This window comes from Schistocerca cancellata, chromosome 7, assembly GCF_023864275.1.
Source record: "Schistocerca cancellata isolate TAMUIC-IGC-003103 chromosome 7, iqSchCanc2.1, whole genome shotgun sequence".
In the NCBI taxonomy this organism is placed as follows: Eukaryota; Metazoa; Arthropoda; class Insecta; order Orthoptera; family Acrididae; genus Schistocerca; species Schistocerca cancellata.
The window spans coordinates 376956940-376976744 of record NC_064632.1 but is presented as its reverse complement, the minus strand read 5'-3'; the positions used below and the strand labels follow the sequence as shown (position 1 = coordinate 376976744).

The window sequence follows — 19805 nt, the reverse complement described above, 5'->3', positions numbered from 1 at the left end:
ATGATGTGACTTACCAAATGAAAGTGCTGGCAGGTCGACAGACACACAAATGAACACAAACATACACACAAAATTCAAGCTTTCGCAACAAACTGTTGCCTCATCAGGAAAGAGGGAAGGAGAGGGAAAGACGAAAGGATGTGGGTTTTAAGGGAGAGGGTAAGTAGTCATTCCAGTCCCGGGAGCGGAAAGACTTACCTTAGGGGGAAAAAAGGACGGGTATACACTCGCACACACACACATATCCATCCACACATATACAGACACAAGCAGACTTTCAGTGTAGTATGAGGATGACATATGACTTCTTAGGGTTTAGTTGAAGACTCAGGGTTTGTGACCATCGTGAGACTGAACAAATGGTGTCATTCATACCAGCAGCGGAAATATTTGCATGACTGGCCATTAGATACAACTTGATGTTGTCAGCATGTAAGTGGTTTAGAGGTTCATAATTGCAGTACTTGGGAACTTCACACCATACTGAATTCTCATTGTCAGAGAGAAGTTACAGTTTTAAAATTCTAATCAGTTGTGTGTTGTCAAGAACTATAAAGTTAATTTCATTCAAATGTATCATTAATGTTGTGATTTTCACAAACATTAGTGTGTATAGAAGTGTTTATGATAAACCCATTTCTTTCCCAAAGCTGTACATTCCAAATAGTTCCAACCTGGCACCCATTTTAAGCACTCATGCAAAGAAGTTCATAAATCAGATGTTCTCAAGGCTAGTATTATTTTTAATCATCTCTGATGTTAGTAAAAATAAAATAAAAGATTATGTACCAATACACATTAAGAAATTTCCTGTACTCTTTATATTGTATAGATTGACACTTGAATTGTTTACAGTTTACCCAAAATGCAGTATAACAGAGTTTACATGCAAGAACAAAAGGTGCATTTCACTTGAACTGAGATGCGATTCATCTGATGATTGTGATGATGGTAGTGACGAAGCAGACTGTAGTGCCAAGTGCCAAGCTGGTGATCAGGTACAGACTAGTTTCTCACTTTACTTCAATTTTATTAACTGCTTTGGGTGGAATGGAAATTTCTCTTTGTTATAAGTTAAGAATTCTTATGAAATGTGCTTCAGCCAGAGTGGCAGCATCATTCTGTTTACACTCAAGAAAGACAGAAATGAAGATTAGGATTTTGCATGTCATCAACAAGAGATGCATTCAAGCCATAATGCATCTTATTTTTTTGCCTCAGGACAGGGAACAGATAGAAACATGTGATTTGTTTTAAAATATGCATGCACTTGCTTTGATAGAATGACAGAAATTTCAGCACTTTATAGCATACAGAAGTCTAGTGGCAGCAGCTAGAATGGGAAGTGTTTTTGATACTTAAAGTGGCAATGATTTCATTACAATAAGAGTGTGTAATCATTCATTTTCTTCATTTGTGTGGTGTGACACTGATTGAAAATCGTTACCAGTTTAGCAAGACATGTGGTGATGGTGTCACAGATGTCTCTAATGTACATTAGTAGGTGCAGCAGTTCAAAAGAGGCCAATCGTCATATGACACAAACTGAGACAGTTTTGGCCTCACACCAGCCAGTCTCATGACGTGTTTGAGCTAGTTGAGAAAGTTGTTTTGGAAGATTGCTAAATGAGCATGGAACACACTGCCTCTGAAATTGACATTTCTATGGGTTCTGTGCACACAATCCTGCATGAATACCTGAAAGTTCCAAAAGTGTCTTCCAATTGGGTGTCATGAAAGCCACAAGGCTGCATGCGTGGCATGTTGCCTGGTAATGTTGATGCATGATGATAGCATGAATGGGACTTACTTTTCATCAATTGTGACAATTAATTAGACATGGATGCTGTTTTCAAATCCTGAAAACCGAGCCGGTCAGCTCGGTGTAAGCACGCACACTTATGTTATCAAAAAATTCTGGGTAAGCGACAGTCCTGAAAAAATGATGGTGCTTTGTTCTGGGACAGCAATGGCATAATCCTTATTCATTGTGCTCTAAAGGGCACTACAGTGACAGATGCATCCTACCAAGATGTTTTGAAGAGCAAGTTCCATCCAGCATTGAGTGAAAAATGGCTGGGAAAGGCTGCACGTGTGCTTTTTCACCAAGACAACGTACCAGCCTATCAGGCGAACAAGATGCCGTAGTTTCTTCACGTTCCCTACTCACCTGACCTAGCTCCTAGCAACTTCTGGCTGTTTTCAATGATGAAAAACACACTCTTTGGTTACACATTCACTAACCATGCCAGTATTGCTAAGCCAGTGGTCAAACCAGATTCCTAGGGAAGCGTTCACAGTGGCCCTGGAATCATGGCATCAACATTGTGAAAAGTTTTTACAGCTGCAGGGAGATTATGTTGAGAACTGACACAAATTTCGAAGTTTTTGTGTAGTCAGTTCCTGAGAAAAAAAAACTTGAATGCATCTCGTAAAGTTATTAGACAGAGCTCAAGAAACTATACTAACTTTTTTAAAAATCTACTTAGGGAAGCGACAAAGAACTAAAATTTTGATGACTTGACAGGGATTTGACTGCTACTCTTTCGAATCAGAACAATAGATTCATAAGGCAACTATTCACACTACCATTCCCTTAAATGTGAAGTTGTCTCATACAAAATATATTCCTAGACACTCACTGATGTAAATACCCATTTTGCTGTAACAACAAGAGTAGAAATGAGACATTCGTTTATGTTTCATTACCCCCTCACTGCATTTCTCTAGCATCACTGCTACTGTGAATGTTCCACGATGATATAACAGTCTTTGTTTCCTTTGTCCATGGAACTTTCATCTGCCATTGAAATTCTATTGATACTAATGACAACCCTTTATATGAAAGTGTGCGGACTGATATTACTGTAGTTTCAGTTTCTTCATTCATCAAAGCATTGTCTTGCCAAAATTTTCCAAGTGTGACTTGCTTTCTTTGTTTTTTAATGTCATATCAACTAAAGTATCAACCATAATTTTTCTCATCTCCAAAAGTGCAATGCTTGACACATTTTAATTATATGTCTTTATTTTTAATGAGATTCCAAATCTCTTTGCCCAGTTTGACTATGACTGATATGATGGCCAATGGAGAGTAACAAATCTTTCCTTCTAAATGTCATTCGTGGAATGCACAGGAGTATATTGCCACCCCTTAACTTGTGTCAGATATTCTGCTTTTATTAGATCTGGCTCATAATTTACATGATTGCTTGCATACTAGTCCTGTATTTTACTTTGCAACAAACTAGAGAAAATTGGTTTATTGTTCTGCTTATTGTGTGTGAAGCAGTATCACCGATGATTATATATCTAGGAAGTAAACCTGGAATAAGATGAGGGAAAAAATTATTATTGTCCTTTTTAAAATGGTTGCTGGAAGATACGTTGTTTTGATTATGTATGACTGTTATCAAGCAGTGAAACACCTCTGAATATCTGTATGCATTAAAGTTAAATATTGTACAGAGCTTCTCTATGACTTCACTTTTCACACACTGTTCCTTTGCTGGTATACATTGACAGTGTAATGTGTATATGGCTACTCCTGCTTCTTGTTGAATAAATCATACTCAAAGGAATACCATTAATTGGTGAACTACACCCTCTCCAAATGCTATCATGTTTAAGGCTATGAAACCACCAGTCATGTACACAGACTTTCATCAAATATGAGCCTTGATTTTATATACCTTTACTATCTAAACCCAGTCGAGTTCATTGAATTTGTTAAAGTACAATTGCCCTTTCACTATGTGGACATTAGAACACGCATTGTCGGTGAACTACAGTACACCAGCAGTGTTAGGTGGAGTGATGTATGAATATTAAAGGATTTAAGGAATAGTTCAAAAGAACATCTCTTCACTTTTTCTAACTGAATTCAGATTGAAGGTGAATTCCAACTTATGGAGAGAGGCAGCTATTGTTCCTCTCTTGAACCCAAAAGCTAACTGCAAAAAACTGATTAGCTATAAAAATATGACTCTCAGCAGATGCATGAGGAAAACTTTGAGCACAAGATCATCTGCTGCTTTGTGTGGGCCCTTGAATACAGAAAGCTACTATGTCAAGTCCAGTCCGGGCTCAACATACATCACTCAACACTTGACAAACTTACCTTACTAAAGTCTGCCGAAACAAGAGGACTTTGTACGCAGGAAACAATTACTAGGCATATTCTTGATTTTAATAAAACCTGTTATACAATGTGGCAATATAACGTCCTACGACAGGAACATGATTGGGATCTTGTAGTTGTCTCCCAATTGTATTGCAATTATTAGTAGCCAATGCTACTTCAAATGATGAGTTCGTAATAAGGTGGGGGGGATTCTTAAATGTCACAATTTTTGGAATAGGAACAGACAATATAGTATAAACAGTAAGGAGCGTAGTTGGTTGTTTTCTGTTTATGGATGATTTTAAAATCTTCTGTTGAGGCCCCAATCTAGAGACTGATGATAATGCCCACTAAATACAAATGACACAGAGGAGACTGGAGATTTGGGAGGAAGCTGCAAGCTGTCCATTCTCCCCAGAGAAAATTGTGTGTGTGTGTGTGTGTGTGTGTGTGTGTGTGTGTGTGTGTCTGTCTGTATGTATGTTAATCTGTCTTCGTGTGGTAACATGTTTTTAATGCAATGACATTGAGACTTGAAAACATTATTTTCGCTCATTTATTTGATGAGAAATTTAACTGGCTAATACACTTAAAAGTTCTTAAAAGAAGAACTTTAGGGCTCTAAAGATTTTGAAGCCCTAATTGATTATGGATAGACAGCAGCTGCATGATGTACAGATCAGCAGGACCTTATCTAAGAATGCTAGACATCATCCACCATGGAGATCTTAGGCTATAGAACTAGCGGTCTCCATGTAGCAAAATTTCCTTGCAGTGAGATATGATTACGTGGAACAGTAGTTCTCGCAATAGTCAGTATTTAATGTTGCCCAAACAGCATCTGAACGTGTCTTCCTAAGTGGTAGAGCAACAATGAGACCTTCTTGCAATCCAGGCAGTGGAGCTGCTCTCAAATCTAAATGTGTCAAACATGAATATCCTAATCCAGGAATGGAATAAATATCTCCTATGGTAATTAGTAAGGCTGAGGTGATGTTTGAATTTATAGTGTACACGACGTTTGCTATGCTTGATTAGCTTTTTTCACAAATATTTTATCAATTTTTAATGTCTTCATTGTTTCTGTTGAAACACATTTGCATTTCCCAGTGTTCCATTCTTAGGGCTTGAACAATATGGGCAAGGTGGTTGTAGGATAACTGAACTTATATTTGATTTACAGACATGAAATTTTGCAGTTTACTCAAAAAATGTTTCAGACCACTATAATTACAAAAAAACTTGGCCAGTAAGTTAAAAATGTCTCTATGTATGGAAAGATTTCCAGACAAGTAGCTGCACACAGTTCAACATCACTCTCTTTACATTGGTGAATTGGTTGTCTTCTAATATTTCTGATGCACTAACAGTGCATGTTCCCATTGCATTCACCTTTTTCTTTGTAGCTGGCACATATACCAGAAAATGTCTTTCAATTAGACAGAGAAGATCGTCAACATTTGACAAGGAGTCTCACTTTCCAGATCTGTCTCCCTTACCTAGCTGGTATTTCAGAATTAGTTTTCAATAATCCTATGAATTGTATATTGCAATTTCCAGTCCTGAAACTCCAATAAATGAATACTTTCTTGGTACTGCACAAATGTCATCAAAACACATTCACTTCAAGTTCTGACAAGGAGTCTCACTTTCCAGATCTGTCTCCCTTACCTAGCTGGTGTTTCAGAATTAGTTTTCAATAATCCTATGAATTGTATATTGCTCACACATGGTAAACAGTCAGGTTAGTTGTCAAACTCATTGTCCTGTGAATTACTTATCATGCTTCCACTGCAAGCTTCATTTCTTTTGCTGGATGTTTCAGTATATTCTTCATCAATACATGCTTGTGGCCACAAAATAACACACTCAGAATCATCCAAAGCTCATAGCCCATAGCTTTTTACACACACACACACCCCTACCAGCTACTAAGTCACCATATTCTAAATAAGAACTTTATAAACCTACCTACTGAAGGAGGTGGAGTGAACGCTGAAATAGTTTTGACGATGGGCAGAATGCAGCACCTCTCATAAATGGGTCATGTGATGAATTGTTGTTGTTGTGGTCTTCAGTCCAAAGACTGATTTGATGCAGCTGTCCTTGCTACTATATCCTGTGCAAGCCCCTTCATCTCCAGATAACTACTACAGCCCACATCCATGTGAACCTGCTTACTGTACTTGTCTCTTGGACTCCCTCTGCAATTTTCATTCCCCAAACTTCCCTCCAGTACTAAATTGACAATTCCATGAGGCTACAGAATGTGTCCTATCAACCAGTTCCTTCTTTTAGTTTCTTATTGACAGATTTCTTTTATTCCCCGTTCCATTCAGTTTTTTCACATTAATTATACAATCTACCCATCTAATCTTCAGCATTCTTCTGTAGCACCACATTTCAAAAGCTTCTATTCTCTTCTTGTCTTAACTGCTTGTCATCTATGTTTCATTTCTTTACAAGCCTACACAACACACGCATACCTTCAGACAAGAATTTCTAACCCTAAAATTTACATTTAGTGTTAAATTTCTTTTCTCAGAATTGCTTTTCTTGTCATTACCAGTGTCCATTTTACATCCTCTGTACTTTGGCCATCAACAGTTATTTTAGTGCCCTAGTGGCAAAACTTGTCCACTACTTTCCTAATGAAATTCTCTCAGCATCTCCTGATTTAATTTGACTACATACTATTACTCTTGTTTTACTTTTGACAATGTTCATCGTGTATCCTCCTTTCAAGACACTGTCCATTCCTTTCAGGTGCACTTCCAATTACTTTGCTGTCTCTGACAGTCATTGGCAAACATCAAAGTTTTTATTTCTTCTCCCTGAACTTGAGTTCCTTCTCCAAATTTTTATTTTGCTTTCTTTACTGCTTGATCAGTGTACAGACTGAATAACATTGGGGATAGGCTACAATCCTGTCTCACTCCCTTCTCAACCTCTGCTTCCCTTTCATACCTTTCTACTGTCATAACTGCTGTCTTGTTTCTGTACAAGTTGTATTAACCTTTTGCTCCCTGTATTTTACCCCAGCTACCCTTAGAGTTTCAAAGAGTGCATTCGAATTGACATTGTCAAAAGCTTTCTTAAAATATATAAAAACTATAAATGTAAGTTTGCCTTTCTTTAACCTTTCTTCTAAGATAGATTGTAAGGTCAGCATTACCTTACATGTTCCACCATTTCTTCAGAACCAAAACTGATCATCCCCAAGTTCGACTTATATCATTTTCTCCATTCTTATGTAAGTAATTGGTGTGTGTGAGTACTTTGCAGCCATGTTTTATTGAACTTATAGCTCAGTAATATTCACACCTCTCAGCATGTGCTTTCTTTGGAATTGAAATTTTTACTTTCTTTTTCAAGCCTAAGGCCGGTATTACACTATCAAATTTCTTTGTCAAAGATTTGATCAAAGATGTGATCCAATATTCCGTCCAATATATTTGACAAAGATCTTTGACGTAGCGCTAGAGGGGGTATTACACTGTCATCAAATTTTTCATCAAAGTTCAAGATGGCTGACAACAACTTGTTATTAACCGCAGCAGTTCTACGTACTCCAATTGCATTGTGTGCACATGCGGAAAAGAAGTGGGGGAAAAAATGGAACCATACATACGAGGTTGACAGTCTTAAAAGTCCTGGGATTACAACTTGATAATAAATTCAGTTGGGAGGAGCACACCACAGAACTGCAGAAAGGCCTTAACAAATCTGTATTTGCAATTCGAATGTTAGCAGACATAGGCAACATAAAAATGAAAAAGCTTGCATACTTTCATTCCATAATGTCATATGGGATAATATTTTGGGGTAAATCTTGAAGTCAAACAAGTTTTCAAGGTCCAAAAGCGTGTAATACGTATTATTTGTGGAGTAAATTCACGGACCTCCTGCAGAAACCTCTTCAAAGAACTGGGTATACTAACTACTGCCTCTCAGCATATTTACTTCTTAATGAAATTTGTCGTAAATAATACATCTCTTTTTCCAACAAACAACTCAGTTTATACATACAATACCAGGAACAAAAATGATCTGCACAAGGACTTAAAAGCACTTACTTTAGTTCAAAAAGGGGTCCACTACTCAGGAACACTCATCTTCAATAATTTGTCAGGAAACATAAAAAATTTAGTTAGAAATAAAGATCAGTTTAAAAGGAGCCTGAAAGACTTAGTACTGGCTAACTCCTACTCCATTGGCGAAATTTTTAATAGAAACAAATGATGTATTTATTCATACTATTAGTATTGTTATTTCAGCTTAAAAAAATCGACATGTTCCACATCCACGAGGCTCTCCTCAGCACGGATCTATGGAACGAAAAAGTAATCTAATCTGGGTGAAGCCGTGGGTTTTACGACGACACGATAAAAGCATTCAACAAAACTTGTTACGTGAGCTTACAGTGGAAGACGTCCAGTCATACACCAATTACTTAAGAATGGATGAGCATACATTTCTGTATGTGCTCAATGAAGTGTATCCTCATATCACAAAGCACAATATTCACTTAAGAACTGCTACATCTTCAGAAGACAGTCTCACTGTAACACTCCGATTCCTTGCTACAGGAGAGGGTTATGTTATGTTTGGTTAGGTTAGGTTAGGTTAGGTTAGGTCGGGTCAGGTCAGGTCAGGTCAGGTCTCCAATCTCCTTAATCTATTTTTGTATTCAGGGTGCCTCACGTTGTAAAGCTCCCCACCAGCTTCATACATCTCTATTAATTTTGTAGTTGTCGGCACACATCAATTGTATTTACCGCCAATGTTTATAGAAACACTACAGACGACACAACGCTGCAGCGATGCTGGCGCTCTATGTGGTAACATGTCACATTGCAGTGAACAGAAGACGAGCGGTTTCTTTGATCAAATATACAGCGAGGCCCTAGATTTGATCAAATATTGGACGACATTTGACAAAGTCCCTATTACACTATCAAATATCTTTGACAAAGATATTGGACAAAGAAATTTGATAGTGTAATACCGGCCTAAGGATAGTTCTCCTGTGTCTTTATATCTTGCGCACCAGATGGAAGAGTTTTCTCATGGCACGCTCTTCCATGGATATCAAATGTTCTAAGAGAATGGCATCTGCTCTAAGGGCCTTGTTCCAGCTTAGATCTTTCAGTGTTCTATCAAATTTTTCTTGCAAAGTCATATTTCCTCTCTCATCTTCAGCTACTTTCTATTTCTGGTGTATAATATTGCTTTCAAGTTTACTTCATCTTGCAGAGCCCCTCTGTATATTCATTCCATCTTTCAGCAATCCCTTCTTTGTTTAGTACTAGCTATCCATCTGAGCTCTAGCTGTTTATATAATTGTGTCTCTTTTCTCCAAAGGACTCTTTAATTCTCCTGTGATGGATTGTGTTGTCAGTATATCAACAAAAATAATTGATTTTTGAAAATATAATATAATTGGGCACATAAAATATCTACTTGCCAAGTGACAGCAGGAGAAAACATGTATAAGAATAAGGAAACGAGCAAGCTTTTGGAGCCAGTGGCCTCTTGTTCTGGCAGAATGATTGAAGGGAAAGAAAGAGGGATGGAGGAAAGGGACTGATAGGGTTTAAGAAATTATGGAATTATGGAAAAGTCGCCCAGTAGGCAGGTCAGGGGACAATCAGTCCTTCCAACTCATCCTGTAATTCTCCCCATGTCGTGAATCACAGTAGAGCAGCGATTAGCAGTCCAACAACACTTTATTCCATAGTCACAGAACATACGATACAACAAGTCAAAGATACATTGTCCTAAGAGTAAACAAACAATCTCTCACTTGCCTGAAGTGCATCACTCTGTGACATCCTCCCCACCCTGGTCGACCTCCAAAGGTACGGCCAGCTGCACAGGATGACTAATGATGTGACCTTCTGGTGTCCGGAGTATTATCGTCCTTACCCTGCCATCTCTTCCTGGTAGTACCTTTTCTATCCTGGCCTTCTTCCACATATGTCGCGGACGAAGGTCCTCTTGGATCAGCATGATGTCGCCAGGGCGAAAGGGGATGACTCGTCCCGATGGGCGTTAACTTCATGGTAGTTCCGGAGCTCCAATAGGTATTCTTTAACCCAACGGTTCCAAAAACTGTCACAGAGTTGCTGTCTAAGTCGGAATTCCTTTGTTAAATTCGTGTTCGCTGAAGGCTCTGTCCCGTCGGAATAGTCGTAAGTTTTTCTCCCGTCAGAAAATGGGAAGGTGTGAGTGCATCACAATCATCTCCTGGTGTGATGGGCCTGGAGTTCACCGCGGCTTCATTACTGATCAAGGAGGTGTTCAGTTGTTCCTCCGTGAGCTTTGCGAGTCCCAATACCTTCCGTAGGCAACGCTTTATAGTACCCACCGTTCTTTCCCACCATTCTCCCCACCAAGCCGCCCGGGAGACAATAAATTTCCAAGTAATACCGTGGTGGGCGAGGAACTGATAAGTTTTTGTGGTGGTTAATGCTTTCCAAAGTTGGGCTCGTTCCATATTCATCGCGTGGAATGTTTTCGCGTTATCTGTATAGATCGTGCGGGGTAGTCCGTGTTTTCTGGCGAATCGCTGAAGTGCCATAAGAAACTTGTCCGTTGACTAGTCGGTACAGAGTTTGAGGTGTACAGCTCGTGTGGTAGCACATGTGAAAAGAGTGATATATGACTTGTGCGTTTCCTTCCCCACTTTGATGAATAGTGGGCCAGCAAAGTCTATTCCGGTTACAGCAAATGGTTTGGCAGGTGAAACTCGTTCAGGTGGCAGCGGTGCTTCGATCTGTTGCCCTCGTGGATTCTTTAAGATCTTGCATGCAAGGCATGAGTATAGGATTCTTTTGATGGCCTGATGAGCTCTAAGGATCCAAAATTTGGTTCACAGTTCGGATAGTACAGAACGAACACCAAAGTGATGAAGGCGGATGTGTGTCTCTCGAATAACCAATTGTGTGAAGTGGTGGGAACCGTCAAGGAGTACAGGATGTTTTTGTTCCCTATTTAGGCTAGTGCACTGCAGTCGACCTCCCAGACGTATCAGTCCATCTTCTAAGAAAGGATTGTATCGTGCGATTTTTGACTCTTTTGGCAATGTTAAGTTATTCTGCAGTGCATGTAATTCGCTGGGGAAGGAATCTCTCTGGCACACTCGAATCCAATACATTTTGGCAGCTGATAATTCGGTGGCTGTAAGTTCTCCTGAAGATTTATTCTTCTGACGAATGTTGTGTAGGAAGTGGAGAGTCCATGCTGTGATACGAATAAGCTTCCAGTATGAGCTGAATTTAAGTAAGTTCAAAAGGCTGGTTGGCGTAGATATTGACAAGACTTGGCTCTGGGTTTTCTTCCTCTTTTCTTCGGGAGGAAGTCGTACCATCATTGGAGTATCGTTTGGCCAGCATTCAGGAGGACGTGTAAGCCAAGGCGGCCCATGCCACCAAATATCCAGAGAATTCATTTGGTAGCCGAGGAGTCCACGTGAGAGGTGGTCAGCAGGATTGTCTCGTCCTGGGCAGTGTTTCCATTGCGTGGGAGTCATGTGTGTTTGTATCTCAGTTACCCAATTACAAACGAAGGTCTTCCATCTGTTAGGATCACAGCAAATCCAACTTAGTGTTATTGTAGAATCCGTCCACAATATCGCATGGGCAATTTTAAAGTCTGTTGCGCGGCAAAAGTAACACGATAGTCTGGTCCCAACTACTGCCGCTAAAAGTTCGAGTCGAGGCAATGTCACCTTCTTAATAGGAGAAAGTCTGTTCTTGCTGCAGACTAAATGGGTTATGACGTCATCATCTAAGACAGTACGAATGTACAAAGCTGCTCCATATGCCTTTTCTGAGGCGTCACAGAATACGTGCAGCTGAGAGTCTCTTCCATGAGCTGTAGCTATCCATCTAGGGACACGTATATGTGACAATGAAGGTAAGCTAGATATCCAAGTGCGCCATCGTGCCCCTAAGTCCCAGGGCATAAGTTCATCCCAGCCAATTCCTCGGCACCATGTGTCCTGGAATAGCAATTTCCCAACAAGAGAAACAGGGGAAAACAGTCAGAGTGGGTCATAGAATTTAGCCGTACATTGTAAAAGAAGTCGTTTGGTGGCTGGCTCTTCTGATGACCTTCTGATGATTTCGCTAGGATCGATACAGAAGTAGTCGCCTGCGGTGTTCCAGTCTACACCTAAAACTTGAGTCTGGGTGTGGAGTTCTTGCCCTTCTGCACTTCAGATAGTGTGGAGTTGTTCACAGTTGGTAGCCCGTTTTGATAAGGGGAGACTGATCAATTTCATTAGGGTTACAAGTTCATAGTATATAGTTATCACCAAATTATCACCTTCTACTGAGATCACAAAGTCGTCCATGTATGCAGTCTTGTTTACAAGTGGCGCTACGGTGGGAAATGCTGTCATACATTTGTCGGCAAGTTCTCTTAGTGTTGCAGAAAGTAAAAATGGGGTGCAGGTCAGGCCGAATGGGAGTCTGTTAAAACGGTATTCTGTTAGTTCGTCCATCGTTTGAAAATTTCCTGTTTGATCCTGGCTAATCTTGAAGCAGAAGAATCTGGTCAAGTCTTTGTCCTTTTCATTCAAGGTTAATTGAAGGAAAGCTTGTGTGATGTCCGCGACGATAGCCGTAGAATATAGTCTGAAACGCAGTAAAATTTCCAGAATCTCTGGTAATAGGTTCGGTCCTACTTCTAATACCTCATTCAGAGAAGGTGCATTGTTTTCGTGAGATGAGGCGTCAAAGACTATTCTCCACTTAGTGGTTCCGTATTTCTCCTTCCTCACTGCATGATGAGGGAGATAAAATAGCTCCTTTGCTGAGAGTGGGGTGGGAGCGACCTCTACTTGCCCCTTCGTAATGTAGTCTAGCATAAGATCGAAATACATTTGCTTAAAGGTCTCTTGACATTGAAATCTTTCCCTAAGGTGCTTGAATCGTTTTTCCGCGATTGGTCTGTTACTCGAAAGCACTGTATGTTGCCTTTTGGAAAGTGTAACCACTGCTCGATGATCCTTTATAGAGAAAGATGCTCTAAACTCTTCAAGAAGTCTCGTATCCTTGTTGTTCACAGGATTGGCAGTAATCCCTATAGTTTCCAAGTCCCAAAAGCACCTGAAATCACTGTTCGAGTGCAGAGGAGATCGGTCAGTCAGAGCAAAATTTACCATGGTTGCATGCACACAGGCTTGTAACTTGTTACCACTAAGTATCCAGCCAAACAGAGAAGAAACTAACACTAAGGTTTCAGAGATGCGTATGGACGGATTGTGCTTCACTATCTTCCAATAAAAATCTCCTCCTACAAGAATCTCCACAGGAAGATCTTCCGTTGAATCGGTTTTCGGATCTGCTAGCGTGATCTTACGGGCATCTGGTAAACTCTTTATATGTTGTGGAACTGAAGGCTGGTGAGAAATAACATGAGTACTTTCGAAGGCAGTAAGTGGCACTGAAGAATTCTGCCAAAGCCCCTTCATATTAAACTGAACAAGCCTGCGGTGGCGTGGGCGTGTATGGTTTGATTCAAAGGAACAAACTGTTAGTTCTTGTCGGTCTACCGTTTGCAGTTTCAGATCATCAATCAGCAATTTTGCTATGAAGCTGGACTGACTACCTGCGTCCAGTAGACATCGTGTTGTCCTGCTCAATCCCGTAGGTCCTGAGACGCATACTTGAGCCGTCTGAAGGTACGTATATCTGTGGGGAGCGACAGATACCTTTCCCACGGAGGTAACGTTTGTCTGACCCGCAGGACCCCTAATATCCTTTCGTTCCTCACAAATGGACTTATGATGCAGTCTTTTACAGTTAACACACCGAGCCTTTTCTTTCTTATTGCAATTTGACACTTTGTGGCCACGTTGAAGACAAAGAAAGCATCTGTTTGCTAGTTTCAATTTATCTATTCGATCATTAACGAGTACGATCTTCTTACAGTCTTGCGCCCAATGACCGCAAAAGACGCAGAATGGTTCCTTTACACTGGTATCCTTCAGAGTCGATCAGAAGTGCTGGAAAATTCACCGCGTATCTTCTGCATGGTAAGCGCCCCGTCGACTTCCTCATTCAGAAACTCCATCAATTGCAAAATGTCCCCTTCGGATATTCCCGTACGCTTGGCGTGAATTATCCAACGGCAGCATATGTCATCTGGAAAAGCACGTAAAATTTTCGGCGCGAGGACTCGGCTGTATCCATTCACGTCTTCCCCAAGTGCCCGGAGAGCTTGAATACGTCGCTGGCATTCAATGAATGTTAAATTAAGTTCCTCTGGGGTGGACAGCTTAATTGGTTTTATGGCTTCGAGATAATCTAAGTGGGCTTGAATTATTCGATCCTTGTTGCCATAACGCGCTCAGAGAATCCTCTTCATTTCTGCGTACGCCTCGGCCGTCACCACAATACCGTCCACTAAATGCTTTGGTTCTCCCGAGAGATAGCCGCGATGAAAAATGTGTTTATTAATTGTAGCTACTGTCAGATTGTTGTCAACCGACTGCTCAAACTGCTCCCAGAATCGCGCCCATGTCTCAATATCGCCTGGAAAAGGCTCAAGGTTGATCGGCGGAAGTTTTACTGAAGCTGTGGGTACATTCATTGTTACAGTTTGTAGCGGTGGATTGTCGGGAATCTTTATGTCTGCTACCGATTTAGCAAGCTGTTTCTCTATTTCGTGAGACAATTAAGAAATTGTGAGTTTCACGGTGTCTATATAATCTTTGCATTTAAGAACATCTTCTTCGTATTCATCATCATCTAACAACTCGTGAATATCCTCATCTAATGTAACGAGGTGGTCCAGAACACTTCCCAATCTGTCATTGTAATATTTATAATCCGCGATTTCCGATGTGTCTGACAACCTTGCAGCTTCCGCTACGAGTCATGTAATGTTTGCTCTTTCTCTCATATGTTTTCTCTTTAGAGAGTGTAACTGTGCTTCTGGTTTGCGGTCTGTCATGTCCACTCCGTCCGATTGCTCGAAAGTTTAAAGCAGTGTCGGCTAGCGATCAGCTGGTCCTAGTAAGGCGTTATCTTTGGATCGCTAGTTGAAGTAGTTCAATTGATGGTCACTAGATGGCAGCACTAGTCATAAACAATCTACAGGCGTAGCGTAGGATCTGATAATTCGTTAAAGCGCTAATCCAACAGCTACAGAAGCAGTACACAGTGGCAATAATGTAATCAGTTGGCTTTACAAATGGCACTACAAAACATGTTGCGTGGTAATTCAATTGAACTTCGCTGTGTATGCAGGCGGTTGTCGTCGAAGAGCTTGTTGCGTGGTGTGACAAATTGCTGCAGTAAGACCCCTTGTAGTATTGCCGCGTGACGTGCGTCCAGAATTCGTGTTTCACAACGGCAATCGTGGAAATTGTCTCGGGCAAAGTCTATCCCGGGTTTCGGCACCAAAATTCTTATGTCGTGAATCACAGTAGAGCAGCGATTAGCAGTCCAACAACACTTTATTCCATAGTCACAGAACATACAATACAACAAGTCAAATATACATTGTCCTAAGAGTAAACAAACAGTCTCTCACTTGCCCGAAGGACATCACTCTGTGACATCCCAGATCCAGGTTTCTGGGTGACTTTTCTGTAACTCTCCCCCTTTCCTTCATTTTCCTTCAACCCTTTTGCCAGAAGAAGAAGCCACTGGCTCTGAAAGCTTGCACATTGCCACAACCTTTATATATATTTTTTTCTACTACTACTTTGTCAGTAGAATTTTTTATCTATCCAATTGAATTACTATGTCAAAACAAACAAAATACAAGGCTATGTGCCAGGATGTAATATTATGTTGAAACAGAGATACATATATCAGCAGCTAGCTCAACATAATTTTATGTTAAAAACAGTTGAAGGGTTAATGATCACTAGAACATGAATTACCAGTATTATGAGATGGAAAGTTGCTACTCACCATATAGCGGAGATGCTGAGTTGCAGATAGGCACAACAAAAAGACATTCGCAATTAAAGCTTTCGGCGATTAATGCCTTCGTCAACAATAGGCACACACACACACACACACACACACACACACACACACACACACACACACTAGACACACATATGCGCGCCCACACACACACACACACACACACACACACACACACACACACGGCTGCAGTCTCAGGCAACTGGTGCGACTCAGTATCTCCACTATATGGGAGTAGCAACTTTTCTTCTCATAATATTGATACATTCCATCCTGGATTTTCCATTGTTTGAGAACATGAATTAGGATAGATTGCTACTCGCCTCACAGAGGAAGCCCTGAGTGGTAGACAGGCTGTTGGATATTATTAAGCTATTGGACTAAGTCCTTCATGAGATGAATGCTGTAGTCAGTCAGTCAGTCAGTCAGTCAATTATATGTTCCATAGAACATTTGAACAATTCTTTTACTAAAATGATGTGCAACAAGTGAGTTTACAGGATATGTTCTCATGATTAGTGTTAAAATTAATGACCACACTATATTTTCCACCTCGCTCGTGCAACTATGCTTAATAACAAAGGTCTTTCCCCCCCATGTGCTACCAGTTTTTAAACAGAAATTAATCTATGGAATAGAAGGAGTTGTCCAGGAGAAATGATTTTTAGGTTAGATTTAAAATTTGCTTTGCTGCCTGTCAAACATTTTATATTATTGGGTAGATGATCAAAGATTTTTGTTGCTGCATATTTAAATCCTTTCTGAACCACTACCAGCTTTAATAACAGCTAATAAAAGTTGTTTTTACCTCCAGTATTGTAGATATTGACGTCACTGTTCTTCTCAAATAGTGATGGATTATTTATGACTAATTTCATTACTGAATATATATATATATATACAGTATTTTGTGACTGTGCAGTTAAAATGCCTAGCTTCTCAAAGAGGTACCTATGCGATGTCCATGGGTGAACACCACATTTTATTCAGAGGCTATCAGCTGCTTGGCTGTCCTCCTTGACATTGTTCTCAGGGTTCATCTACAAAATTAATTTACAGTCTTTGATGCAGAGCTTTATCCCATCTTTAGAGCTCTGGCTGGAATGAGAAGAGCTTGGAGTAGGAACTCCTTTCTCAGATTCCCTTAGTGCTCTTCAGAATATTTAACTCATGTTTCCAGTGAACAAATTGGTCCTTAATATTATCTCAAAGATTCTCAGATGGAGTTCAACACTGTGGTGTTTTCATGCCATTTTAGATGTAGCTGGAACTAGAGTGTTCCTTGTGCTGTAAAGTGACAATAGCAGCACAGTGAATAAAACATTTGTGATTTTGATCAGCAAGAATCAGTGTGTGACAGTTGTTTGAAGGCAAAATAGTGACCGAACAGTGTCATTCAACAGCTCATAGCTAGTCCTCAACTAAGCTCATAGCTAGTCCTCAACTGACTATCTAATTAAGATATTCCTAGTGAATTTCAGTGCTTCCTCCAACCTGTACCCAACCTTGCTTGTAATCGACATTCATTTGATGTACATTCCACCAGTGTTAGTTAAAAATACATTTGTAAGCACCAACATTACCTTTCTGTACCAGTACCTGATTCATAGTGAAGTGTTCCTGGACGACAAGTTGTGCCAAATGTTGTTTCTTATCATGTTGTCATCCTCTTCCTTATCCCCCCCCCCCCTGCCCCAAAACACACAGACACACTCTTGTGTCCCATTTCATTTACACCAATCATGCTATCATGTACCAGCTCTGCACAAGAGATTTTATATTTCCATTTCACAGACAGTTTAAAATTACACAAATGATACAATAATATGAATAAGCAAATTGTCACAGTGTGTTGACTATACCTATCATGAGTTTACTGTTATTATTATTTGATAATTATTTATGTAACACAAATAATACAGTAATATGAGTAAAATGTCTGTCACTGTGTGTTTGCTCAAATTGGTAGTTGACTCCACAGTTATTCATTTTTAATAATTATTTGTGTACAGTGTTATACAGTAATTGTACTAAATCTTTAATATATGATTACTATTTCAATGAAGTCTTGAATTTATAGATATACTGCAGAAGAGATGATCGGTGTCTTCCAAGTTCATCTCATTGTGATGGACATCAAGACTGTTCCGATGGTAGCGACGAGCAGGGATGTAATACAACAGTCACCAGTCCTGTTCATCCAACAGACATCAGGCCTTTGTGTGGTGCTCATGAGTTCCAATGTAATGATGGATTGTGTATAAGGAACACCTTTGTATGTGATGGTCATGAAGACTGCTCCGATTCTTCAGATGAAGCCTCCTGTGGTACATTGTGCTATAGCTTTTATACAGTAGATTCTTTGACATTGAATGTAGTGAAGATTCATGGAACAATCTAACACTAATTTCTTTTCCCACAATTTACTTGGCATGAAATTTGTCTACTATCTGGAAAAAAAGTAATAAGAATCACAGCTCAGTTGTATGCTACTTTATTTGATATTCTTGACAAGGAATTAAGGAGAGTTGTCACTTCAGTCACATAATATTATATCTTTCATCAATGCGGCACATCCATTTATTCTCCAGAACTTGAACTGACTGTCAAATTGCATCTTGTGGTAGGAGTGAGATGTCAACTGTCAGCAAAAGAGAGACTAGTTTAATGCCAAGAACAAAATACTCTTCTTAAGTAGCTTTTCATCTGTGTAATTCTGGATTTAGATTATCGGATGCGAGAAATTATATCACAGGCATAATGGAGGACACATCAGGGTCAAGGCCACCCTGCAGCACAGTGTATTTTGTTAAAAGGTTTTGTTTATTATCCTTGGTGAGTCTTATTATATCTTTTCAGCCTTACTTGCAGCTTTGAAGACATTAAAAGTTGAGCTTTGACTGCATCTACAGCTGTGTGAATCAGCTCTAAAGTACCCTTCCCTTTGATGAAGTGTCTCTCACCATCCCATACTTGAAGAAGACAATTGTAAGAGAACATTCAAAACAAGTTTTGAAGCAGGAGTAGTAACAATGTATCAAGGAAATTGAATGGAGGAGCTAGACAAAGAAGTTGTGAACATATTTCAGGGAAATAGATTTGGGACTATTGAAAGTTACTCTTGGTGAAACAGCTTGTTAATACTGGGAGTCGTTGTGTGTAGCACATAACTTGACCAATTTTTACATAGTGGCAGTGCTTTTCAGTTCCAAACAAGTATAGCCTTGTGTAATGTGAAATACATTCACTTGTTGTTTTGTAAGAAGCAAGCTAGTAGGGTGATTCAAGAAGGAAAGCCTTTGTTGAGCTGACTATAATTGTATAGAAAATTACAATTAATACAGATATGTTTACCACTTATGTCTTGGCTGTATATACAGGAGCAGTGAACTGAAGCAGTCAACAGAAGACAGTGACAACCCACAAGAGTGTCATTTTGACTTAATGTACCTTGTATGTTGGTTAAATCCAAAGACAAGAACATAACTGCAGTAAAATAAAACTTTTTATGTAGTAGGCAGTTATTTCTAGCTGCTCAAATGATAATACTTATTACCTATCTTTGGTGCATCAAAAACACAGCAGTTAATGTGATGAGACTAATTCTTCTGGAATTGAGAGTTAGCAAATTCTCCTGCTGACCTGTTCTGTTAACATGCAAAACATGGCAGTTGTCAGAATGGTAATACTGTTGTTTATTGATAGGCTTATCATGTACAGAAGGTAGGATG

At 39.7% G+C, this 19805-nt stretch overlaps 1 protein-coding gene across 1 annotated transcript in view; it reads left to right on the top strand.

The window, feature by feature from the left end:
• Positions 1–19805, top strand: part of LOC126092185 (low-density lipoprotein receptor-related protein 1) — a 772271-nt gene that overhangs the window by 493019 nt on the left and 259447 nt on the right. Inside the window, exons 19-20 of the mRNA XM_049907661.1 lie at positions 856–998; positions 18155–18401. Coding sequence (XP_049763618.1) covers positions 856–998; positions 18155–18401 — 390 coding nt within the window. The remainder of the gene's footprint in view (positions 1–855; positions 999–18154; positions 18402–19805) is intronic.